At 48.1% G+C, this 26709-nt stretch overlaps 1 protein-coding gene and 1 non-coding gene across 4 annotated transcripts in view; one reads left to right on the top strand and one right to left on the bottom strand.

The window, feature by feature from the left end:
- Positions 1-26642, bottom strand: part of SUGP1 (SURP and G-patch domain containing 1) — a 29292-nt gene extending 2650 nt beyond the window's left edge. Inside the window, exons 1-9 of one of the 3 annotated variants that reach the window (XM_061190178.1) lie at positions 26573-26642; positions 24705-24876; positions 20811-20911; positions 19582-19782; positions 17443-17566; positions 17011-17111; positions 15924-16047; positions 7594-7949; positions 816-922 (exon numbers count right to left, since the gene is read on the bottom strand). In XM_061190178.1, the coding sequence (XP_061046161.1) occupies positions 816-922; positions 7594-7949; positions 15924-16047; positions 17011-17111; positions 17443-17566; positions 19582-19782; positions 20811-20911; positions 24705-24876; positions 26573-26606 (1320 nt within the window). In that variant the 5' untranslated portion in view covers positions 26607-26642. Of the gene's footprint in view, positions 1-815; positions 923-7593; positions 7950-15923; positions 16048-17010; positions 17112-17442; positions 17763-19581; positions 19783-20810; positions 20912-24704; positions 24877-26572 lie in introns of those variants that run through there. The other 2 variants (XM_061190179.1, XM_061190180.1) reach the window with 2 other exon arrangements.
- Positions 10439-10511, top strand: TRNAK-CUU (transfer RNA lysine (anticodon CUU)). Its single transcript has one exon. It is a non-coding gene; the product is annotated as a tRNA-Lys (tRNA).
- Positions 26643-26709: the final 67 nt, after the last annotated feature.

Here is a 26709-nt window from a genome sequence, read left to right as displayed (position 1 = left end):
GTGCACCACACGTGCAGGAAGCTAGCCCCCTCGCCTCCCCTGTGCATGTTGGGCACCCCTTTTCCCCCCTCCCTGGAGCAGGCACAAGAGCAGGGCTCAGAGCAAGTGTTCAGGAAGGCACTGAGTCCTGTGTCAGGACATGCCCTGGGTCCCCTGAATCTCTACTTTGAGCAGGGAGGACCCCTCTGTTTCACCCAGAGCCTGGCCTGGAATCTGGAATATCCTGGGCACCATCACTGTGGACCAAATGAGGGCGACGTGGGCTCCTGACCACTGGGAGGGTCGAGGGTGATGTGATGGGGCTGCCAGCCTGGAGGAGGTGGCCCAGGTAAGCTGTCCCAGCTGTCCATATCCTGGCCACAGAGCTCCCTGCTGAGCCAGCCCGCACTCCCAAACTGCCCAACACCAACTGAACAGCTGTCACATTGTTCAGGGCACCCAGTGCCAGACAGGCTTATCCTGTACTGAGTGCTGTAGGGAACTGTAAGGAAAACTTAAATGGAGACTATCCAGTCAGGACCAGCCCACGAGCGCAGTGGGAAGTAGCTGTGGAGCATCAGCTGAGAAGGCTGCCCAGGCAGCATGAGAAGGCCTGGGCTCTGGGCCCAAGTGTGGGTTTGGGAGGGCCCTCAGGGGGTGGTTTGCCATTGATGGGGGACCCACCTGCCCAAGAGCCTCTCCCCTGACTGTGGGATTCACCTGGCACAGGGAGGCTCAGAAAGAATACACCGTGACCACTGCACCACAGGGCAGGGTGGGAGACAATACTCCACCAGCCCCTTGGAGCCTGCCTGCCCTGCCCCCCAGGGCCTTACCTCCTGCTGCTCCTTCAGCTGCTTCTTCTGGGCGTCCGAAAGCTCTGTGACACCCACCAGACCCACGGGCTTCCCCTTCTCGTAGCCTAGACCCTTGAGGTCCTGAACTAGAAACAGACACAGGCTGGTCAGACACAGGCTGGTCAGCAACAGACACGTGGGCTTAGCCATGCATCTGTGTCCCAGGCAGAGTCCATGTGTTGAAGACACCTGAGGCACTTGGCCCATGTGGCAGGACACTGAAGTCGGAACAGTTAGCATGCATGTCACTTGATGACCTCGGGGGGCTTTGCTCCGCTCTACCGTGTGTACTCAGTTCCATCCCCAAATGACTGCTCCAGGCAGGCTCTATGACTCCACACTGCAAATGCTGACACCAAAACTCAAGAGGTCTGGGGCCTCACTCAAGGTCACACAGCTAATGGGTGATAAGGCAGGCAATCTGCAAAGCCAGAGATGCTTGCACACAGGCTCTTGGAAGTAAGCCCTACGGTGAACAGATACCTCATGTAGACACACAGGTTTGGAGTCTGGCATAAGATTCAGCTGCGTGGTTCTGTTAGCTCCTTCTGGGGAAGCAGCCAACCATCTTTAAAGCAACTGACATTTAAGCTGGCATCACCTTTGGAGCTTGGCTGGAGCCTGCAACGCTAACTCACATCAAGATGCTGCAATGGCCCCATCTGGGTGGTGGAAACAACCACCCCTCAGGTGGTGGCTTCCTGGGGAGGAAGCCAGGCAGAAAGGGGTGCAGAGGCCCCTCTGGGAGGATGGAAAGAGCCAGGTCTTCCCAGCTCAACGGGACTGGGTCGTTGCCTGCAACAACCACCCACAGGTGCTCCTGGGCCCTAAGATTGCACACCAATCCCTCCTCGGTCTATGGGGGCTCTGAAAGATGTTGGAGAGCCCCATGGAGAGAGCAAGGGAGCCAAGGTCTGAGCAGCCTGCTGTGTGCCTGGATCACGCCCACAGTCCCTTTCCTCCTTGGGCGACTTCACCAGTGAGCAGGCAGGTGGGGGCTGCCCACGCTCCCCTGGGGACAATGTGGGCCAATGGGGCTTGAATCAGAACCTGAGACTTCAGAGCCTGTACTTGTCCCCTAGAATGTGAAGGACCTGGGAGCTGGGGCTGGACCTTGCGGACATGATCTCAGAGGTGGGGTGTGCATGCGTCAGAAAAGCCCTCACATCTGAGCACCCTTTACAGTGGGCACCAGGTTTGGCACTTGAGCAGCAATCCGACCCTAGGCACCCTCAACCCTGGGTAGAGGTGCTATCTAGAGCCCCAGGGAGTACCAGACTTTTCAGTCAGTAGCTTTTCTCTTTGGCCAAGGGAGGTACTCAGCCAGAGACCACTCTCAGAGCTGGGTGGGCAGGGCCAACAGGCCAGGCCAGCCCTGTGACCTGGGTGAGATGCCTTCCCCCTCAGCCCATCCTTGTGTGGCAAATGTGGGTTTTGGCGCCAGGGCTTATATGACTCTTCTTTGTGCCTGTGTGTCCAGCTCCAGTGAAGTCAGGGGTGAGGGAGGTTGAGAGGGTTCTGCCCATGGTGCAAGCTGCGTGGTGAGGGAGTCAGACAGACGGCATGAGACGGCCAATTATCAGTCACCAACATCATCTGCAAAATGTAATGACAACAGACCCCCACCCTTATGGGTTTGTGGTAGAAAATGAGAAATGAGGCCACACGTTGGCTGTCCCTGAAACTGCTGTCAAGGAGGGAGAAGCTGGAGATCACTGTGCAAAACGGACTGTAGCAATTATTGTTCTTATCACTGTGCATTTCCTGAGCTTTCTATGACAAAACTGAATCCAAGTACTTTAAAGCTTAAGGGAGAAAACAGGACTATCTATATGTTGTCTAGAAGAGACTTACTTTAGATACAAAGACACAAATAGGTTGAAAGTCCAAGGAAGGAAAAAGAAATTTCAAGCAAATACTAACCAAGACAGAGCTGCACTAGCCATACTAGCATCAGACAAAATATACTTTAAATCAAAAAAGGTTATGAGAGACAAAAAAGGATGTTATATATTTACAAAGATTTGATACAGAAAGAAGATATAACAATTAAATATATATACAGACTTAACAACAGAGCCCCAAGATAAACGAAGCAAAAATTGACAAAACTGAAGGGAGAAATAAACAGTTCCATAGTAATTGTTAGAGATTTCAGTACCTATTTTAAATAATGGATAGAATATCTAAACAGAAAATCAATAAGGATATAGAGGACTGAACAACACTATAAACCAACCAGACCTAATAGGTATCTATACAATATGCAATCCAACAACACAAGAATACACTGTATTCTCAAGTACACATGGAACATTCTCCAGGACAGATCATTTGTTAGGCTACGAAACAAATTTTAATAAATTTTAAAAGACAAATCATACCAGGTATCTTTTCTGATCACAGTGGAATAAAGCCAGAAATCAGTAATAGAAGGAAAACTGGAAAATTCACAAACGTGGAAATTAAACACACTCCTAAACAACAAATGGGTCAACGAAGAAATCACAAGAGATCAGAAAATGCTTAGAGATGAATGAACACAAAAGCACAACACACACCAAAACTTATGGGGTGTAGCAAAAGCAGTGCCAAGAGGGAAATGTATAGCTGTAGATGCTCATGTTAAAAAAGAAGATAGGGCTTCCCTGGTAGTGCAGTGGTTAAGCATCCACCTGCCAATGCAGGGGACAGGGGTTCAAGCCCTGGTCTGGGAAGACCCCACATGCTGCGGAGCAACTAAGCCCGTGCACCACAACTACTGAGCCTGTGCTCTAGAGCCCGCGTGCCACAACTACTGAGCCCGTGTGCCACAACTACTGAAGCCCGCGTGCCTAGAGCCCGAGGTCTGGAACAAGAGAAGCCACCACAATGAGAAGCCCGTGCACCGCAACAAAGAGTAGCCCCAGCTCGCCGCAACTAAAGAAAGCCCGCGTGCAGCAACAAAGACCCAATGCAGCCATAAATAAATAAATAAATAGATAGATAGATAGATAAATAAATAAAGACCTCTGATCAATACCTGACTGTACATCTTAAGGAACCAGAAAAAGAAGAGCAAACTAATTCCAGAGCTAGCAGAATGAAGGAAATAAAGATTAGAATGGAGATAAAAGAAACAGGAAATACAAAATACGAGAGAAAAATCAATGAAACCAAAAGTTGGTTTCTTGAAAAGACCAACGAAATGGACAAATCTTTAGTTAGACTGCCTAAGAAAAAAAGAGAAAAGACTCAACTACTAAAACAACAGGGGGATACAGCAGTCCACTTTACCTGCAGGGGATACATTCCAAGATCCCCCCAGTAGATGCCTGAAACCACACATAGTACTGAACCCCATGTATACTATATATACATACGTATGATAAAGTTTAATTTATAAATTAGGCACAGTAAGAAATTAATGACAATAGCTAACAATAAAATAGAACAGTTATAACAATATACTATAATAAAAATTATGTGAATGTGGTTTTTCTCTCCCTCTCAAAATATCTTATCACAAATGTAATGCCTTTTCCATTTTAACTAAGTACTTAGCACACACTGTGGCCATAACTTTTGCAGTTTGAGGTTTGACAGCAAAACTAGCACGAACTTCTTTTTCCTTCTTCACAACTTCATGGATAGATGATTTGTTCTTACCGTAGATCTTGGAGACCTCAGCTTAAGTCAAGAACTTTTACCCTTTCACTTAAAGGAAATACTTGACGGCTTCTCTTTGGCATGTCTAAATTGCCAGCATCACTACTCTGTGCTGTGAGGCCATTATTAAGTAAAATAGTAATATATGGGTTATTTGAACATAAGCACTGCAATACCATGACAGTCAATCTGATAACCGAGTGACTACTGGTGACTAATGGGCGGGATATGCTGGACAAAGGGATGATTCACATCCCAGGCAGGGTGGAGCGGACAGCACAAGATTTTATCACAATACTCAGAATGGGACAAACTGGATCACATAGAATGGCACAAACTACCAAAACTAACTCAAGAAGTAACAGAAAACTTGAATAGACCTATAACAAGTAAGGGGACTGAATCAATAATCAACTCTCCCCCCCCACCCCCCCCCAAAGAAAAGCCCAGAACCAGATAAATTCACTGGTAAATTCTACCCAAGATTTAAAAGAAGAGTTAACACCAATTCTTCTCAAATTCTTCCAAAAAGTTAAAGTAGGACACACTTCCTAACTCATTCTATGAGGTCAGCATTATCCTGATACCAAAAGCAGACAAAGACAATATAAGAAAACTACAGACCAATAATCCTTATGAGTATAAATGCAGACAGAAATTTGCAACAAAATATTAGCAAACCAAATCCATCAGCATGTAAATAATTAGTAAACTAATTATTTACTACAACGGAGGGGGATTTATTCCAGGAATGAAAGGGTGGTTTCATCATACAAAAATCAATCAATGTAATACTCCACATTAATAGAATGAAGGGAAAAACCCACATGATCATTTCAATTGATGTAGAAAAAGCACTTGACAAAATCTAACACTCTTTCATGATAAAAACACTCAATAAACTAGGAACAGAAGGGAACTTCTTCAACATGACAAAGGCCATCTATTAAAAACATAAAACAACATCATACTCAATGGTGAAAGAACAAAAGCTTTCCCCCTAACATCAGGAACAAGGCAGGGATGCCTGCTTTCACCACGTCTGTTCAGCACAGTACTGCAAATCCTAGCCAGAGCAATTAGGCAAGAAAAAGAAGTAAGAGGCATCCAAATTGGAAAGGAAGAAGTAAAACTATCCTTATCTGCAGATGACATGATCTTATGTGTAGAAAACCCTAAAGACTGTTACCCTAATAAATGAATTTAGCAAAAAATAAAAAATACATAATCAACACACAAAAAATCAGTTGTATTTCTTATACTAACAACAAATAATCCAAAAAGGAAATTAAAAAAAAAAATCCATTTGCAACAGCATCATAAAGAGTAAATCACTTAGGAATAAACTTAACAGAGGTACAAGACTTGTACAACAGAAAGACAAAACACATTGAAAGAAATTAAAGAAAACCTAAGTAAATGGAAAGCTATCCCATGTTCTCAGATTGGAAGACTTAAATGTTGTTAACATGTCAATACCTCCCAAAGCAATCTACAGGTTAATACAATCCCTAACAAATCCCAACAATGTTTTCTGCAGAAATGGAATAGCCCACCTGAAAATTCATACAAAAATTCAAAGGACCTCGAATAGCCAAAGCGTGAAAAAGAGGAACAAAGTTGGAAGACTGACACTCCCGATTTCAAAATTTCCCACAGAGCTACAGTAATCAAAACAGTGTGCTACTGGCATAAGGATAGATATATAAACCAGTGTAATAGAGCAGAGAGCCCCAAAATAAACTTCTACATCTATGGGATTTCTGACAAGGGTGTCAAGAGACCATTCAATGGAGAAAGAACAATAGTCTCTTCAACAAATGGTGCTGAGAAAAAAAAAAAAAAATGGTGCTGGGAAAATTGGATCTCCACATGCAAAAAAATGAAGTTGGACCCTTCATAACCTTATAACATATATAAAAATTAATTCAATTTAAGAGCTAAAACTATAAAACTCTTAGAAGAAAACATAGGGGCATATCTTCAAGACTTTGGATGTGGCTATGGTTTCTTAAGACCAAAATCATAGGCAACAAAAGAAAAAATAAATTGCACTTCATTAAAATTTAAAACTTCTGTGTATCAAAGGACATTAAGAGGATGAAAATACAGCCCATAAAACTAGAGAAAATTTTTGCAAATCATGTATCTGAATGGGGGTTAATATCTAAAACATATAAAGAACTCCTACAACTCAATAACAAAAAGACAAACAACCCAATTAAAAAATGGGCAAAGGACTAAAATAGACATTTCTCCAACTAAACTGTACACTGACCAATAACACATGAAAAGATGCTCAACACCATTAGTCATTAGGGAAATGCAAATCAAAACTACACTGTGGGGTTCCCTGGTGGCGCAGTGGTTGAGAATCTGCCTGCTAATGCAGGGGACACGGGTTCGAGCCCTGGTCTGGGAAGATCCCACATGCCGCGGAGCATCTAGGCCCGTGAACCACAACTACTGAGCCTGCGCGTCTGGAGCCTGTGCTCCGCAACAAGAGAGGCCACGATAGTGAGAGGCCCGCGCACCGCGAAGAGTGGCCCCCACTTGCTGCAACTAGAGAAAGCCCTCGCACAGAAATGAAGACCCAACACAGCCAAAAATAAATAAATAAATAAAATTAAAAAAAAAAAACTACACTGATTTCACTTTACACTTATTAAAATAGTTATATAATAAGGCAAGAATGAGAAGAAACTGGAACCCTTGTGCACTGCTGATGGGAATGTAAAATGGTGCAGCTGCTGCAGAACACAGTTTGGCAATTCCTCAATAAGTTAAACAGAATTACCGTAAGACCCAGTGATTCCACTCCTAGGTATATACAAAAAAGAATCAAAATCAGGGATCCGAATAGTACTTGTAGGCCAATGTTCACAGCAGCACTATTGACAATCGCCAAAAGGTGAAAATAACCCAAGCTTCTAAACAACTGATGAATGGATAAACAAAATGTTGTCTATCCGTACACTGGAATTCTATTCAGCTGTGGAAATAAATGAAATTCTGACATGTGCTTCAACACAGATGAACCTTGAAAACATTACGCTCAGTGAAAGATGCCAGACCCTCCCCAACAGGCTGAGGGAGGGGGTCGGCCCACCTGACAGAGGCGAGGGAGAAGCATCCACGTCCCTCTGCACCAGCTCAGCAGGTGGGAGCTCCACCTTGTCCTCTTCAGGACCCCACCGGCTCTTTCGCTTCCTCTTCATGTTGGCTGTGGTGGCCGGCTTCCCTGGGGCAGCTGAAGATGGGTTGACATTGGGCAAGGGGGCAGATGAGGTAGGGCAGGCAGTGGCGGTGGGCATGGACCCCAACGGGGTCTCAGGAGGAGATCTGCGCTTCAGTCCGAGGTCAGGTGCCGTGGGGGTGCCCGTGGGACCAGCCTTGGCTTTCCGGAACTCCTCCAGCTTATGGCGGTAGTACTTGTACCCTTGGCTGTTGGGTTCATACAGAAAGCTGCAAAAGAGAGTAGGGGGCACACCGTCATTGGGCCTCAGCCCCCTACCCCTGATTTAGGGCAGAAGAAGCTTGGGCCTTGTGTAGGCACACTGGGGTCAGCTAGGTCACTTCAGGGTCATGTCAAGATGGAGGTCTCTATCGTGACCCCTGCCCTGCCAGGCCTCAGTGGCTGCTGGTGCTGGTGGCCCAAACTTGAGGAACAGTGTGACATGCCCACAGCCTGTCATGATGCTGTTCCTGTGAGCTGAGGGCCACTCCAAGCCCCTACCCCATCTTTATTGGATGCCCGTCACAATATCATTGATCCCCTGCTTCGAAAGAAAAGGTGCGGGCTCTCTCAGACCTTCCCCAGGCTCTGCCAGGCTTCTTCCCCTGCTGTCCTAGATGAGTGCACCGGTGCCTACAAACCAAGAAATCCTGAGTTGCGAGAGACACCTGGTGCCAAAAAGGACAGGATTTGTCCCAAACCTGACAGCTGGGCATATTTGTGCTCCTTTCTGATGCATCCTTGAGAGGCATCAACAGTGAACAGAGACAAAACAAAGACACCAAACATCGGAACGGACAGGGAGCTCACGAACAGCCTTGCTGGTAGCTGTTGGTCCCCAAGTGCAGAGCAGGAGGTGCTGGGTTCAGAGCCGGCAGAGGCTGCAGCTCCTTCTGTACCTGCCCAGCATCTCTCAGACTATGCATGTACTGAGCCAACAGTCCTACTTCTAGAGTCCACACCAGAGGGAAGAGTCACAGCCCAGTTCCACATACCAAAACCTGTGCACAGCAGAGATTACAAAGCCCTTGACAAGAAGGGGCTAGACTTGCACTCATGAACCTGGAAAGACAGTCATGGCACAATGCTGTACTACAAAAGCAAAATGCAGGCTCGAGGATGCTGTAAATTCCTTTTGTATAAAAGGAAGTTAGCAGAAAATAAATCCACATACTATTTCTACATGTCTACGTCAGAGATGGGAGAGGCATGGGAGGACTCCCAATCCCGCTAACATCCTAGGGTGGGATGGAGGGATGGGGAGACTGTGTCATCTTCTTTGTATTCCTGGATCATGGTACAAGCACGCACACCCTTCAGAAAACCCAGCGTGGAACATTTGCAAAAGTTAAAAAAAACAAAGATCAACAAAATCGCTAAGCCTCTAGCCAAGCTAAGAAAAAAAGAGAGAGGACACAAATTACTAACAACAGAAAAGAAAGCGGGGCCATCACTATAGATCCCACGGACATTAAAATTACTACAGATTACTATGAACAACTCTATGCCCACAAATTTGATAACCCAGATGAAATGGGCCAATTCTTTGAAAGGTGCAATCTGCCAAAACTCACACAAGAAGAACTAGACAATCTGAACAGGCCTATTTTTATTAAAGAAATTGAATCAGTAATTAATAACCTTCCAAAAGTTCACTGGTGAATTTCACCAAACATTTAGGGAAGAAATTATACCAATTCTGTACAATCCCTTTCAGAGGACAGAAGCAGAGAGAATACTTCCTAACTTACTCAGTTACCCTCATACCAAAACCAGACAAAAACATTACAAGAAAAGAAAACTATAGACCAACATCTCTCATAAACACAGATGTAAAAATCCTCAACAAAATATTAGCAAACCTAATCCACTAATGTATAAAAAGAATAGACACCACAACCAAGTGGGATTCATTCTAGGCAGGCAAGACTGGTTCAACATTTGAAAATCAAGTAATGTGGGCTTCCCTGGTGGCGCAGTGGTTAAGAATCCGCCTGCCAATGCAGGGGACAAGGGTTCGAGTCCTGGTCCGGGAAGATCCCACATGCCACGGAGCAATTAAGCCCGTGCGCCACAACTACTGAGCCTGCACTCTAGAGCCCGCGAGCCACAACTACTGAAGCCCGTGTGCCACAACTACTGAAGCTCGCATGCCTAGAGCCCGTGCTCCGCAACAAGAGCAGCCACTGCAATGAGAAGCCCGCGAACTGCAACAAAGAGTAGCCCCCGCTCGCCGCAACTAAAGAAAGCCCGCATGCAGCAGCGAAGATCCTATAGAGCCAAAAACTAAACAAATGAATAAAATAAAATAAATTAAAAAAAAAAAAGGAAAATCAAGTAATGTAATCCATCAGGTCAACAGGCTAAAAAAGAAAAATCACATGATCATATCAATCGCTGTGGAAAAAGCATTTAATAAAATCTAATACCCATTCGTGAGAAAAACTCTCAGTAAACTAGGAGTACAGGGGAACTTCCTCCACTTGATAAAGAATATCTACAAAGAACCTACAGCTAACATCACACTTAATGATGAGAAACCTCAAGCTTTTCCACTAACAACAGAAACAAGCCAAGAATATCCCACCACCCCAATGCTTTTCATCATCATTCTGGAAGTTCTAGCTAATGAAATAAGATGAGAAAAGGAAGTAGAAGATATACTGAGAAGGAAGAAATATAACATGATCGTCTACATAGAAAAAACAGATGAAGGAATTCCCTGGTGGTCCAGTGGTTAGGACTCTGCACTCTTACTGCTGAGAGCCCAGGTTCAATCCCTGATTGGGGAACTAAGATCCTGCAAGCCATGCGGTGCGACAAAAAATAAAAATAAAAAACACAGATGAAAGAATAGACCAAAAAACCCTGGAACTTAATAAGCTATTATAGCAAGGTTGCAGGATACAAGGTTAAAATACAGAAGTCAATCACTCTCCTATATACCAGCAATGAACAAGTAGAACTTGAAACTAAAAACAATACCATTTACATTAGCATTCCCCCATATGAAATACTTAGGTAAAGTGTAACAAAATATGTACAAGATCTATATGAGGAAAACTAAAAAAACTCTGATGAATGAATTCAAAGAAGAACTAAATATATGAAGAACTATTCCATGTTCACAGATAGGAAGACACAATGTTGTCAAGGTGTCAGTTATTCCCAACTTGATTTCTAGATTCAACGCAATTCCAGTCAAAATCATTTATTCTGTGGATATTGACAAACTCATTCTAGAGCTTATATAAAGAGACAAACAACCCACAATAGCCAACACAATACTGAAGAAGAAGAACAAAGGTGGAGGACTGACACTACCTGACTTCGGGACTTACTGTAAAGCTACAGTAATCAAGGCAGTGGGGTATTAGTGAAAGAATGGACAAAGAGGTCAACAGAACAGAATAAAGAGCCCAGAAACAGATCCACATACATATGGTCTGTTCTTTGACAAAGGAGCAAAAGCAATACAGTGGAGCAAAGACAGTCTTTTCAACAAATGGTGCTGAAACTGGACATCCACATGCAAAAAAAAAAAAAAAAACCAAAAAAGAATCTAGAAACAGACCTCATAACCTTCACAAAAATTAACTAAAAATGTATCACTGACCTAAACGTAAAACATAAAACTATAAAACATAGAAGAATACCTACGTAACCTTGGGTATGGCAATAACTTTTTAGATACAACACCAAAGGCATGATCCATGAAAGCAACTGATAAGCTGGACTTCATTAAAATGAAAAACTTCTGCTCTGCAAAGGACAATGTCAAGAGAATGAGAAGAAAAAGCCACAGACTGGGAGAAATATTTGCAAAAGACACATCTGATAAAGACTGGTATCCAAAATATACAAAGGGGACTTGCCTGGTGGTGCAGTGGTTAAGAATCCGCCTGCCAATGCAGGGGACACGGGTTTGATCCCTGGTCCGGGAAGATCCCACGTGCTGCGGAGCAACTAAGCCCATGCGCCACAACTACTGAGCCCATGCACTGCAACTACTGAAGCCCGCACGCTTAGAGCCCATGCCCCGCAGCAAGAGAAGCCACTGCAATGAGAAGCCCACATACCGCAACGAAGAGTAGCCCCCGCTCACCGCAACTAGAGAAAGCCCATGCACAGCAATGAAGACCCAACACAGCCAGAAAAAAACAAACAAAAAAACAAACAAAAAAACCCAAAATATACAAAGAACTCTTAACACCCAACAATAAAAAAACAAGCCAATTAAAAAATGGGCCAATGACCTTAACACACACCTCACCAAAGATTTACAGATGGCAAATAAGCATTATGAAAAGATACTTCCCATCATGTCATCAGGAAAATGCAAATCAAAACAATGACTATCACTATACATCTATAAGAATGGCCAAAATCCAAAACACTGACAACATCAAATGTTGATATGGAGCTACTGAAACTCTCATTCATTGCTGCGGGGAATGCAAATGGTACACGCCATTCTGGAAGACAGTTAGGTTGTTTCTTACAAAACTAAATATACCATACAATCCAGCAATCACACTTCTTGGTAGAAAAGAGTTGAAAATTTATGTCCACACAAAAACCCTGCACACTGATGTTTACAACAACTTTGTTCATAATTGCCAAAACTTGGGAGCGACCAAGATGTCCTGCAGGAGGTGAATGGGTAAATAAACTGCGGTACATCCAGACAATGGAAAATTATTAAGTGCTAAAAAGAAATGAGCTATCAAGTCAAAAAAAGACTCAGAGCAACCCTAAATATGTATTACTAAGTGAAGGAAGCCAATCCGAAAAGGCAACATACTATGATTCCAATTATATGACATTCTGGAAAAGGCAAAACTACGTGGTTGCCAGGGGTTAGGGAGGAAAAAGGGATGAACAGGCAGAACACAGGGAATATTAGGGCAGTGAGAATACTCTGCATGATATCATAATGATGGATACATGTCATTACGCATTTGTCCAAACCCATAGAATACACAACACCAAGAGTGGACCCTAACTATAGACTTTGGGTGATCATGATGTGTCAACATAGGTTCATCAATTTTAACACATACACTATTCTGGTGGGGGATGTTGATAATGGGGGAGGCTGTGCATGTGTCGGGGAAGGGGGCACATGGGAAGTCTCTGTACCTTCCCCTCAATTCTGCTGCGAACCTAAAACTGCTCAAAAAATAACATCTTAAAAAAAAATTAAGAGACGAAAGCAAGAAGTCGTTCAAAGAGGGAAGGGAGCAGATGGCTGAATTTAAAAAAGACTCGTAGCAACCAGGACATGGATTTAAAGTGATTTGGTTCCTCCAAGAAAAGCAGACTGGGGAATTCGCCCACTGGGGCAGGGGGGCAGCTCCTAACGGGGTGGGTCTCCTCTAAGCTCCCAAGCTTGCCTCTTCCTGGCCTCAGCTGCTGATTCATGCTGATTCTCCTCCGAGATGCTGAGAGGCAGCACCCAAGAGCCCCCCATGGGTATGCCTGTCTGCGAGGAGCGTAACAGCTCACTATGGGCCCCGGGCACAGGTGCAGGGGATTCTACAACGAAGACTCCCTCTGACTGTGTGTAATCCCACCCACAGGGTTAACCAAAGTTACCACTTTGGTGTCTTTTCCTTCCAGACTTTTTCCACTGCAGATTTATTTGAACAGAGCTGTGATTCTATTTTCCGCATCCTGATATTTTAAGAATTTCTTAACCCGACAACATAAGGCTTTCCTGTTAGAATGCAGTGTAGCATGGTGGTGAAGGCATCTCCACCAACTGGCCTCCTTGCCTTGCTCACCTGTTAAAGGCCAACACGCCAGGTTGTTGTAAAGAACAACATGGTTCACCCGGGTGATGTGTCAGAGTCACACGTGGCTTGAGGTGTGCTGGCTGCTACCACCTTCAACAACTTGCCTTCTGATGGCCACGATTCCACCGGGGAGATGCAGTTATAGGAGTTTAGCCCACTGGGGCTGGACTTTCATTGTGTTACTAATTTTTGAAGACTATGACAGTGCTATATACATAACATTATTTCTGGGGATGGCATCTCAGAGGTAGAATGACTGGTCAAAGGGACAGGTATTTCCAACTTCTTTACAGATGAGCACAACTATTACAATTGTTTCCCAAAACTCATAGCTGCTGAGAAATCAGAAGAGAAGGGCCTAGAGCGGCAGGAACACGGGGTGGCTGTTAGATTTGGGGGTGAGAGGAGCTGCCTTGCACCTGACCCCATGTGAAGATGAAACAGTCTGCTTGGTATGAACCTGCATGCCTTGCCCAGGCCCGGACGCCTGATCCTTCCTTGTTTACTATTTCCCCAATGTGTGGAGTGCCAACTGTAGTTCAGCTCTGGTGCTGAAATGAGCTCCCCCAGACCACGCTGGTCACCTTCAGCTACTTCTCTGCCAGACACCCCCAGGCTCTGTCCTCATCCGTGGCAGTCACCCTCTAGCCTCCATCAAAGCCACACCCAACAAGCTGGATGCCTGCCAGTAATGCCCCAAGGCGCAACAGCTGCAGGGAGGGCCTGGAGTCACTTGTGGTGATAATGTCTCTTCGCTTTGACCCCAGGGAAAAGGCTCGGCTGGAGCTGCTGAGCCCTGGACCCCTGTGACCAGGGAGAGCCACCTGCGCTGAGGGTTTTGTACAGAATTCCATTACCTCGCCCACCTTGCCTGCGATAGATTTTTTGTCAGCTCTTGTAACGCTGAGTGACAGTACATTAAGTTTCCTGTTTAAATAAACTTACTTAGGTAAACGAAGAAAAAAAAAAAAGACGTAGTGACTTAGACCGTAACACTGTTAACACTGGTCTGGGTATGGTGGCCGATATCACTACGTTGTGAGGAGATCCTGGGTCTCCTGAACTCTAGACCCAAACACCCCACAGCCCCCATGAAAGCTCCTAGCTGCCCAGGTACCAAACACAGGGACACCTGAAACCCTCAGCAGCCCTTCCCCACCCCCGGCCCCACCCGATGGTTCCCTGCTGCCCCCACGTGCCTCAACCTGGTGTGCCTGACCACCCTCCACAACCGTGGCCAGATGATCCTGGAAGAACAGCTGACCCTGTCACTCCCTATGCAGACTCTCCAAAGGCTCTCAGTGGACACCTGAGCCCTCTGGGACCCAGCCCGGCCCGGCTCCAAGGCCCATCTGCACTGCGTCAACGCTCACCCTGCTCCCCCGCCAAGGTGGCACAGCGCCCGCCATCTCTGTCGCTTCACTCCTGCGTGGCAGTCCCTCCAGACGCCCTTCACTTTGCTCCGTGTCTAGCTCACGCTGGCTCACATGTAGTAGATGCGACTGGCCGCCTGCCCAGCATCCACACTTTCTTCTTTCTTCCTGAGTCCCTGATGGTGTCTAGAGCTGCAGAATCAACCAGCCCAGATGGCTGCTGCTCCAGCACTTTCGTTAAAAGCGCCATCGCATCTCCTCACTGACTGAGTGGGGACTTGTGTTACTCGTGGCCAAAAGTGTCCTCATGGGTGCATCACCTCCACAACAGGTTCAATGTCCACCTCACAAACCTCTGCCGGTCCCCGCCCTGCAGCAGTGACCACCCCACCCACACCCCAACATCCGGCCCCCCCCATCAGCCTTCCCCCACAAAGAGCTGGGGCTGAACCCACCCAACGAATGACAGAGCCGGGGGAGCACAGACCCAGCCTGAGGGAGTGGTGTGTGACTTCGTGGCTGGGGACAGCAGGTAGGCCAGGATGCTTGTCCCACCCACTCTGTGGAACCTGCACACAGTCTGTGGGTTCCCCCTCCCCAGAGCCTGAGGTATCACATTCCCTGCTTTCCTGCCATTTCCCTTGTCGTAAAGATGAGACCCTCAGGATGCAAACAGTGAACAACGATTCTGTGAGTTTCTGCTCGAGAGCCTGGCCTATTTTGTTACAAGGGAGCAAGGCAAGTGCTAGAGACTTTCTCCATGAGGCACCTGGAAAACACAAGGCCCCAAAGGTCCCCACACACCTGCCTCAGAGATGATTCAGGGCACCAATGTGCACTTGGGGAATGCCTATGGGGTGGCAGGGCTAAACTCTGTGGTCAGAAACTCCTGGACCTGAGTCCTGGCCCTGCCAACTTCTTGCCATGGGACCCTAGCACGTCTCAATACCACACCAAGCCCATTTTCTCAGCGGGGGAGCTATGACTAGGGTGAGAGGTTACCTCTCCAGTGGGTTCCCCCCACCCCGCTTACCTGAATGCCTGGTTCTCGCGGTTGTTCTGGAGGGCAATGGTTTCCACCTCGGGACCCCCATCCGCTATGAACCTGGCCAACTTTTCTGCGAGGTTCTTGACCTCTTCGTCCTCTGGGGGTGAAACTTTAAGCAGGCTGTCAGTACTGAGCTCAACTCACCACACCCAACAGCCTAATTTCTGCTAAGAACCCCGGGCAACAAGAGGGGTTTATTTTAGGAACAATACAAAGAAAAACAGGCAAATGGGAATCAGATTACTGCACTGGAACCAAACACCTGAATTAATATAATAATATATCTTGAGCCTCTGCCCCCCACACCCGACCCCTTCCCACCCCATATGTCTGGGGGTTTTGGACACACACTGGGACGTGGGAACAGAATGTGAGGGACAGTCTGGGTCCAGGCTGGAGGAGAGATGGGAATCCCCACCTCCGTCTTTCTGCTGGCAGCTGTCCCCCCAGGTCACATGGGGGGGATGGGCCTGGCCCACCTCTCCTGGGAAGAGGTCAGGGCAAGGGACTGCAAGTGACAGACATGATGAACCAACGTCTGTGGCCCACATTTGGCTTAAACATCAATCCCCCTGCTGCCCACCAGCACCTGGCTGGGGTTTCACTTCATTACAGCTGGAGACCAGGCAGCATCTCACCCTCCCCTGACACTCATCCCACCAGCTGACCGTTTTTGTCTCCTGGACCCCCTCGACAAGTGTCAGTCACTGCATTTGTCTCTAGCTGTCCTCAGTGCCCAGCATGCAGCAGGTGCTCATTAGCACTTGTGAAAATGACCATGAACCAAGGGGCAAGTGTTCCTCTCCTGTGCCCCCTTTACATGCACAGGGCTGAGCTCCTGGACATGACCTTGACCTTTACCTTGACCCTTAGATTTCCCCACTCCTCAGAGCACCGGCAGGGAAGGCAGTGCTGGTCCCAGCATGACCCCAGCTCCCTGGGAGGGCACAGACCTGCACTGTCAACGCCACCCCACGCCACGACGGGTTCCAGGAAAGGAACCCCGATTCCACCTGGGGCGTGGTTTGTCCACACACCTCCCTAGAACCTCCCACCCCCTTCAGCCACCTACCTTTCTGAAAGGCTGCCTGCAACTTCTGTGCTTCCTTTCTTATCTCAGCCACCTTCTTTCTGTAGTAGAGGAATTCCCTGCTATTCTTATCATGCAAAAACCTGGAGAGGAGTTTTGTAAAACAAAGAGTGGAAAATGAGCAACGGGGATGGGTGGACCCATGCAGCTTCTGAAGACATACTGTGCAAAAGCAAGCTGGTGAGCAGAGACACCTTGATGAGGCCCAAAAATAAGTCTCCACACCACACTGGGGCCCCTTGCTACCTCTGGTGTGAATTAGAAAGCTCTCAGAACAGTATCTGGCCCACGCAAGGAAGCACCCAGCCCCGGCCAGCTTCAGTCACCACCAGGGTTTTACAAGAACATTTGCATGTACTAACATGTGCCAAGAACATTAAGTAGCAGTGGCCTTCCCCTCCCAGAAATACTTACGAAAATGCTGGGTTATCCTTGTAGTTCTCCATAGCTACTTTTTCTAACTCGGGGCCTCCTTCTGCCACAAAGCGGGCCAATTTCTCTATCACTTTCCGAGTCTCGGCTCCCTCTGGGGGTGAAACTTTAAGGAGGCTGTCAGTACTGGGGTTCAACTCACACACCCCACAGTCAACAGGCACACTCTCTCTACGGACCACAAGGACAGAGGGGTCGGGGGAGAAGAGGGTGAAATGCGGGAGGTTGTCGGGCGTCCCGGGTCCATGCACAAAGCACCATGATGAGGGGTGAGTCGGTCTAGACAGCCTTTGCGAGACATGCTGGAGGGAGAAAAGTGTGTGAGCCTCCCAAAGGCCAAGCCAGTCCCCAGGCTGGCAGGGAGATGTTGGAAAACATAGCCAGCCTCCCCCTCCTTTTGTGGAATGCTCAATTCCTTTCTTTACCAGTGTTCAGTACAATAAATCAATTCCCTTTCATCCTTCAAAGACAAATTCTTTTTTTAAAATATCATTACAAACTCTGATTTAAAGACATCAGTGGGTTTCAATCCAACACAATTAATATCATCACAGAAGCTCAATCACCCCCTCTGTGGCCAGTGGAGCCTCTTCAAGCTGGCTCCTGAGGCCTTTGGACATGACCCCAGTCTCTGACGGCCTCCTCGATATCTGCTGGGACAGGGCACTTCAGGATCATCTCAGACGCTTCCTGCCCAGACCTAGAGCCAGCCATTTCTCCAAGAAGTCCTGGTTTCCGTGAGTGAGAACATGTGTTTCCAGACCAACATCTGGGAGCTAGGGACACTCATTGCAACGGGCTTAATTGTTACCTCAGAGCACTTTCAGTGAACACCACTAAAAAATATATTTTTGTATTAGCCTCTACTTTGAGCCACATGGAACTTGCTTTTGTATTTACTGCTGGCCTGTTTCTGAGATTGTCAGCCACCATACAGCTCACATCCCTCATATGAAAACTCCCAGAAGAAATTTCTTGATGTCAGTCAGTGCTTAGGAATGTTTGCTCCTCCTGGCAATGGGGCCAGACACTGAGCCTGTGGCCACTCTTATTCCCCTTGTTGCTTGTACTGCCAGGAAGCTCGCGGTGCGGGGGGTACAACATGTGGCCTAAGGAGGACCTATAAGAGGTCTCAGAGACATTCTGTGTCTACCTTTTCCCTAAGCCTCACCCTCCTCCCACATGCCTGGCAATGACCCTGACCTGGTCACTTTACAAGCACAGGTGCTTTTCTGAGGTTATATCAACAGCAGGCCATAAGAGCCTCAAGGGCCTTGAGACACCCACTGCCCCTCATAAAGTGGCAGTTCCCAGCAGGGTACCATTGAACTGCCAGGGCCCTTCTCTGAGGAAACACCACACTCACTGATTCCATTCTGACTAATGCTCCAAGGTTCGAGGTTGGCCACTGATCTGTTTAGATGCACAGCCTGAAGCCGGCACCCTCATCCAGAACAAGAGGCCTAGAGGCTGTCATGGCATGATTATATGGTCACTTCAGTCTGTCCTGTCAGGGAGACATGACTGTGCTAGCCATCCTGGAGCAGAGGTGGCCCAGGGCCAGGACTTCACATAGCTCGTTCTCCACACAGCACCGAAGTCTCGTTCTGAATATGGACACGGCTGGACGCACTAGGAGTGCCACCATCACCACCCTCCTCCGCCCTCCTCCACCATGGGGCTGGAACTGGCTCACCCAAGGCCAATGACTGTCCTTCCCTGGGCAGGAGAGCACACCCTCCAACCCGCACGCTCATACCTCTGGCCCAAACTCGTGGAGACAAGTACCCGCACTGAGGAGCTCCTCTTCTAGTATTGGATGAGGAGGGCACAAGTGAACGCTCCCCTGAGAACTCCCCCCCCGGAGGCCAGCCCCCACACAAGTGGACAATGGGTCCCACAGCTCCCAGGATGAAGCCCACACTCTGCAGCCCCTCCATGCTCCCCATGCTCTGCTCCCCACCCTTTCCTTCCCCTCCCTCATCCTGAAGGGCCCTACCCAGACCCTTGGCTCAGCCTGGAGCACCCCTCACCCCCGGCTGTGCTTCCCCGGTGGCCACGGGCCCTGCCTGCGGGGCTGAGCAGCAGCCGTGGGAGGAGGGCAGCAGCCCCGCACCTCACCTTTGATCTCCAGCCACTGCTCATAGTCCTCCTCCTCGTCCTCGTCAGGAGACTGGAAGACACTCGGGCGGCTGGCCACGGGCAGCTGCTTGGCGTGCACGTAGTTCTTCATCTGGCCCGGCGGGCTACTGATGAGGGGGGGCCTCTTCCCGGTGCGAGGGAGCACACGCGGCGGGGCAGCGGGCGCACTCGGGGGGGCATCTTGGGATACAAGGAGGGATACCCACACTCGAGGTCTGTGGTGCAGGTTTCCTCATCTTCCTGCCTAACCTGCATGCCCTGAGCCCCAAGTGGCTGGGTTCTTAACTTCTAGCACAGCACTGGCAGGCAGTGGGTGATGAGAAGCACTCAGGGAGGACGCCACCCCCATTTTACAGATGAGGACCCCTGAGGCTCAGAGAAGAACCTATTGTGGTCACCCAGCCCGGGACTCTGCAGGTGGCAACTCTGGCAGTAGGTGCCTCGGATGCCTATATCCACAGACTAGGGATGCTGCAGCTCTTCCGGATAAGACCTGAATCCCCACGTCCAGCTTACACCCACTCCCTCTGGTTGTCAGTAGCGGGCTGGAGCCAGTCTATTTGGGACTTTTCAAACACAACTCATGGCATGAGACCCTGCAGTGAAGAGCTCATATAGCCCTTCCTCTCTCTCTGTGGGCAAACTTGGCCTTGGGTTAACTGTCTTCACGGTTACCTGGGAAACCTGACAAAGGTTGAAGGTCAGCTGTTTCACCAGTAACTTTCTTACAGTAAAAAGGAGACTGATAAACTGCACAACCACAGATACAGGTGGGCTTCCCACAGGTGGTGATTCTCACACCTGGCGTGTCCCATGGGGCTCCTGTGGGCCAAGCACACCCGCCCCCCCCCCCCCCCCCCCGCCCGAAGAGGGTCCTGTTCCTTGCACTTGGGCTGCCGCTCTAACTCAACCCTCAGTCCCACAACCCTGGGGCATGCTTAGTCCTGGCCCCTACCCCCTGGATCGAAACCTGGCTTCTTTGTCTCCACTTCTTGGGGGTAAGCATCTAGAGAGCAAGGTCTGCACTCTCCCCTTGGGCGTTTAGTGTGAGGACGAGTAGAATGAGGGTGCTCAATGAACGAGGGGTGAGAGGAACAAGTCTAAGGTGGGACCTGCCATTTCTGAGGTGCTGAGGGACCCTTGGGAGAGAAAGCCAGCAGGGGGAGCTCTAGGAGGAGGTGAGATGGGACAGGGGGCACTGCACTCACCTGTGCTGGTCTGTGCCTTCTGCAACTTCAGAAACTGCTGCAAGAAGCTGCCGTCGTTGGCAAACTTGTTGGAAACATTAGAGTTGTGTGCGTTTGCAATTCTAGACCCGAGACAGAGGACAGACAGGGTAAGCCTTGAGAAGAGGGGAGGGAGCACGCCTTGCCGGCCTCAGTCCCACCCCCACCCCTGTGTTCTCACCTAAGGGGACCCAAAACAGGCCCCCAAAGATGCCAGGGAACAACTGAGTGCACAGAGCAGTCTTCAGAGTAGTAAGATGGAACAATCTTGTTCTAGTCAAAGCAATCCTATCTGTGCTGGTGTTCTCTCTACCCACATGTTGACCTTCCAGGTCCAAAGGGCCTCCCCAAGAAGATGGCTCAGAAGCACCTGCCATACTTATTGTTAACAAATCATCTGGGCTATCACTGACTCTTACGTCTGTTTTCCCAGCTAGACTGTAGAGTTCTCAAAGGCAGGGCCTGTGTCTGTACCTGCGTGTGACCGCAGTTCCACGCCTGGGTCAGCCAGCGCTTCTGTGGGTTTCACATGTGCAGAGGAAAATACCCAAAGCAATTTCTTGGTGGGAGAATTACAGGGGAATTTTACATTTTTATTAACTTCTCTTTTTGAAAAGAGTATGTTTTATTTTGAAAAAAGAAAAATTTATTTTTAACGAACACAAAAGCAAACCCAGGGGCCTAAATGTTTAATTCAAGTTCATTTTTCCTTATCATGAAAGTGATAGAGGCTCATTATGAGCAAATGGGAACGTGGAAAAAAACAGAAATATAGAAAGCAAGGGGAAAACCCTAAAAAAGTCTCCTCACCCCACAAGAGCCACAATTAATACTTTGATATACTTCTTTGATTTGTCCCTTAGATCAGAAATAGAGGAAATAAGGCTGTGATCATAGCATATATTCTACTTTTTTCATCTTTTCCTACAGCATACTATCTTGCTCTAACCTCAGAAACTCCTCGTATGTGCTGCTTTTAGGGGCACATCCATCATACAGACACACCCAATAACTGGAAAAGCTCAGGGAGCCCTCAGCTCTGAACTTTTCCCTTTAAGGTAAAGTTTTATCCTCCTAGAAATCCGTTCTAATGAAGTAAAAGTGGAAAAAAACCTAAGCAGTCAACAAGGGGCACTAGTTAAATAAATTACGAGACATCCATAAGGCAAATGGAGTGGCCCTGAAAAGTTAAAAGTCTTATAAATAAAGCAACAAAGCACAACGTTAAATGAAAAACAAAAAGGCAGGATGTAAAACAGTATCTACAGGGTGGTCCTACTTATGTAAAAATATATTTGACTGAAAAATTGTTACAAAAATCCATCAAAATGCAACCAGCACTTGCCTCTGGGTTGCAGGGTTACAACTGATTTTATTTCTTCCTCATTTTCTTCTCCTCTACTTCCCAGGTTTTCTACCACATATATGAATTATCTTTAAAGTTAAAAAACAAAAGAGAGAGAGAAGGCAGTAAAAGTTATTTTATATGAAAGAGAAAGTTCTGCTGATAACCAGCCTTGACATTAAACAAGCAGGGCCTTCTAGTGACCCTGGTCCTGTCTTCATGCTGTGTGCACCTCCCTCAGGAGGGACAGAAAGAAGGCAAGGACAATGAAGGACAAGAAAATACTTTGGGGGGGAATTCCCTGGCGGTCCAGTGGTTAGGACTCCGCACTTTCACTGCCAAGGGCCCGGGTTCAATCCCTGGTCAGGGAACTAAGACCCCGCAAGCCACACGGTGCGGCCAAAAAACAAACCCCAAAAAAACACTTCGGGTCAGCAGCATATCAGCACACGAATCCCACTTGAAAACCACCCATAACAAATGGCAAGGGCTTCCCTGGTGGCGCAGTGGTTAAGAATCCACCTGCCAATGCAGGGGTCACGGGTTCGAGCCCTGGTCCGGGAAGATCCCACATGCCGCGGAGCAACGAAGCCCGTGCACCACAACTACTGAGCCTGTGCTCTGGAGCCCGCAAGCCACAACTACTGAAGCCCGTGTGCCACAACTACTGAAGCCTGAGCGCCTGGAGCCTATGCTCCGCAACAAGAGAAGCCACCGCAATAAGAAGCCCTCGGCAACTAGAGAGAGCCCACGCACAGCCACGGAAGACCCAACGCAGCCAATAAATAAATAAATAAATAAATAAATAAATAAATAAAATCTATTTTAAAAAAATGGCAAGGGTTATCACACAGCTGTTAAATGATGGCTTTTGATGACCAGATAAACAAAACATGGTCCATCCAAACAATGGAATATTATTCAGCCACCAAAAAAAGGAATGAAGTACTGACACATGCTACAAAGTGATGAACCTTGAAAACATCATGTCCAGTGAAAAGAGCCAGACACAAAAGGCCGCGTACTACATGAAATATCTAGAATAGGTAAATCCACACAGACAGAAAGTAGATTAGTCATTGTCAGGGGCTGAGGGAAGAGGGAATGGGGAGTGATCGCTAATGGGCATGGGGTTTCTTTCTGGAGTGACAAAATGTTCTGGAATTAGTGATGATAGTTGCACAATGCTGTGAATATACTGAAAATCACTAGATTGTATAGTTTAAAAAGTCAATTTTATGGTATGTAAGTCATATCTTAATATGAATAAATAAAACTTTAAAACTGTGACCGTTCTAAAGAGTTGTAACGCGGGGGTTGGGGGGAAGCTTTTCCTTTAAAAAGTGGGGGGGGGGGAAGCAACATATGAAATTGACCACAATTTAGTGAAACAAAGCAATGACATGGGAAGGGAATATATCAAAATGGTTCTCTTGAGGCAACCTGAATGTTTCTTATTTCTACAGCACGAAATTCTAAGGTGTTCTAAGCTTTTACAATGGGGAAAACAACCTTATTTTCAAAGCTACCTGTACTCTGCACCCACCCACCTGATGTTCCTTTTTGGCTGCCTGATCCTGGCGCTGAGATCCAGCAGCCTCCAGGGGGTCCTCTTGGAAGCAGTCCTACAGGCCTTTCCCATCTTTGTGCAAGTCCTTCCATAACCCCAGGGGTGACAGCCCACAAGCCCACCCACAGATCATTCAACATCCAGTCCCCATGTTCCTGAACACCCTGGAGGTTCCAACAAGAAAGTCTAAGTCCCGCCCTCAAGGAGAAGCCACGGACTCTTAGAAAAGGTGGGAGCTGGAACAGAGCCTTAGTGGAGGGCTAACATGCTCCACACTTCAGACCGCAGAGGAAGGGGCTTGTCTCTGTCAATCTCCAGCCTGAAATTCTTGGATCTTGTCACTCTGATCACACCACCCCTGCTCAAAACTCTTGGGTGCCCTCAGAGTTTCTCAGGACAGTCAGAAGCAAACCCTCTCTCCTGGCTCAGAAACAGCCCCTTTGGTGCAGCAGCTCGAGCTGCCTGACACACAGGGGCTCGCCTCCCTTCTGCCCTTTGCAGTTCTTTCCTGCTTCCTCAAAGGGCTGGCTCTGCCTGGGGCCTTCAGAATGCAGAGCCTCTTCTGCATCCCTACGGCAGCTGCTGCATCTGGGAGCACACTGCCTCATGTTACCTACCAGAGCTCTAGGGGTATAACTGGGACTCCCCCTCACAAGTAGACTGTGAGCCCCATAAAGGCAGAGATGGAATCTGGGTTTTTGCTCCGTGCAGTATTCTTGGCCCCTGGCCCACAACTGGTCAGCAGTAAATACCCACTGAGTGAAAGAGTTGGCAGCCATCCTCTGGGCTCCCACACACCCCTTGTTTCTCTCCTGCCACACAGCCTCCTGAAAGTGCACCTGCGTTCCTCCTTGCACCATCAGGCTGTGGCTAGATGCAGAAACACCTCGACTACTCTCGCAAGCAAAACCCTCTGTTGGTGACCCTCGAAGACCCTAATCCAGCCTCAGGGTAGACTTACTCGCCAGGATGCCGGGGCTGAGGGCTGGCCACCTGATTCTGCTTGGCTTTCTGCTCCATTTTGGCTTCAATTTCCCGTTTCTTCTGAGCAATGAGCTCCTCCTGGTGAAGGATGTTCATGTTCATTTTTCCAGACTTGGGAGGAGCAACCCCAAACCACCGGTTAGCCTTTCCTGGGGAGGGAAAAGAAGTACATCAGAAATCACCTTTGCTCCAAAAACATGCCCAGCGGCTGCTATGGGAGCAGCCCAGATGCTGCCACCTGCAGCAACTGACATTCAGATTGACATTCACACCTCTGTTCCTTCATTTATTTAGCAAACATTTACTGAGTTATGCACCAGATGCTGTACTTGGTGCTAATCAAGACAGAAGGGCCCTCTGCCCATGTGGGATTCACCTCTGGCTGAGGAGACAAAAGACTTGTAACAAAAAAGTAGTTGCAAAATCATGATAAGAGCTCTCTGCTGGAAACAAAAAAAAAAGATGAGAAGGCATAACAGAGGACCACCTGTACAGCTAGGGCAGCCAGAAAATAACCGTTAAAAAAGGGGACATTTAAGCTAAAACCAGAAAGATAAAGAGGTGGCTTCCTGAAAAGCCACATGGGGAGTGATCTGGGCAGAGTAAGAAGCAGGGGTCCAATGTGGTCAGAGCAGGCGGTTCCAGGGGTGGGGCTAGCGGGGGTAGGGCAAGATAGGGAGTCTGAGTTTTACTTAAAGGGTTTTAGGAAGTGACAGGGGGGTATTAAGCTGATAAGATCCAACTGGTATTTTTATTTTTAAGATCATTCTGTCTACTGATTGGACAGAGTGCATAGGCAGCAAGGAGACCACCGAGGAGGCTTACTGGCTCCAAGCAAAAGATGATGGTGTCTTCAGACAAGGGTGGTAGCTGTGGAGATGGAGAAGACACCTCGAACGTTCCCCATGGGACTCAAAATAAAATCCAAATTCTGAAAGACGATTTTCAAGACTCTGCCAGAGATGGCTCCCCTCCCCACTTCCACTTCATCCCTGACATTCTTCAAAATAAGCTCTCAAGGCCTTTGCACTTGCTGTCCCCCTCTGCATAGAAGGCTCTGCCTTCCAGGCCTTCCAATAGTTGGCATCTTCTCATCTCAAATATCTTCTAGTCAAAAAGGCTTTCCTTGACCACCCAATATCAGCAACCTGCACCTCCACTCTCTCATATCATTATAACTCACTCTCTGTAAATATTTCTTTTTTTGTGCATTGTGATGCCCCAGTAGAAAGTAGCCTTCAGGAAGGCATGGCCCCGTTTTGGTTACCACTACATCCTCAGCAACTAGCACTGTGCCTAGCACACAATGAATATTTCCCCAATGTATCCCAGTCTGGGGGGGGGCTAGGGCTGGGGGGGGCGGAAGAATAAGGCTTGTGGTAAAGTAGGGGCTCTAAAGACCCACGAAAATGTGTACAGGGAGGCCGAGTGCAGTTCGGAGAAACAGCTTTTCCAGAAAGCGGGATACAGGCCAGTCAGGAGCTGCCACGAAGAGAGAGGCGCAGGACAGCCCAAGGTTGCCACTGGCTCGGGGAGCGGAGCTCAGAGCAGCCCTGAAGGCGGTTATTTCGGAAAGCAGGCGCAGGGCAGATCCCGGTGGTGGCCTTTAAGGAAAGCCTGCCGTCCTCAGCAAACCAACGGAGGGGGGGGGGGGGCGGGGGCGGGGGCGGGGTAACTGGGTCTGGGGTCTCGGGAGACGGGGGTGGTGCAGAAGCCGCCTCTTCCAGCCACCGGGAGGCTGAGGCTAAGGGCCGGCGGGTTGAGGCAGGCCCGACGGTAGGGCGAAGCAAGGACGCGTAGCCCGAAGACCCAAGCAGACGACTACGGAGAGGCGGGGGCTGTTACCTGCAACATCCCGGTTGTCCATCTTGAGACTCATCCAATCCCACAATGCTCCGGAGCCACCAGGGGCGGGGGGCGCTTGTTATAGTACGCATGGCCTGATGGGAGATGTAGTCCGCGTCGGCAAGCCACGCCCTGCC

This window comes from Eubalaena glacialis, chromosome 4, assembly GCF_028564815.1.
Source record: "Eubalaena glacialis isolate mEubGla1 chromosome 4, mEubGla1.1.hap2.+ XY, whole genome shotgun sequence".
NCBI lineage: Eukaryota > Metazoa > Chordata > Mammalia > Artiodactyla > Balaenidae > Eubalaena > Eubalaena glacialis.
Note: the sequence above shows the minus strand (reverse complement) of the source record. Positions and strands in the feature narration are given on the sequence as shown.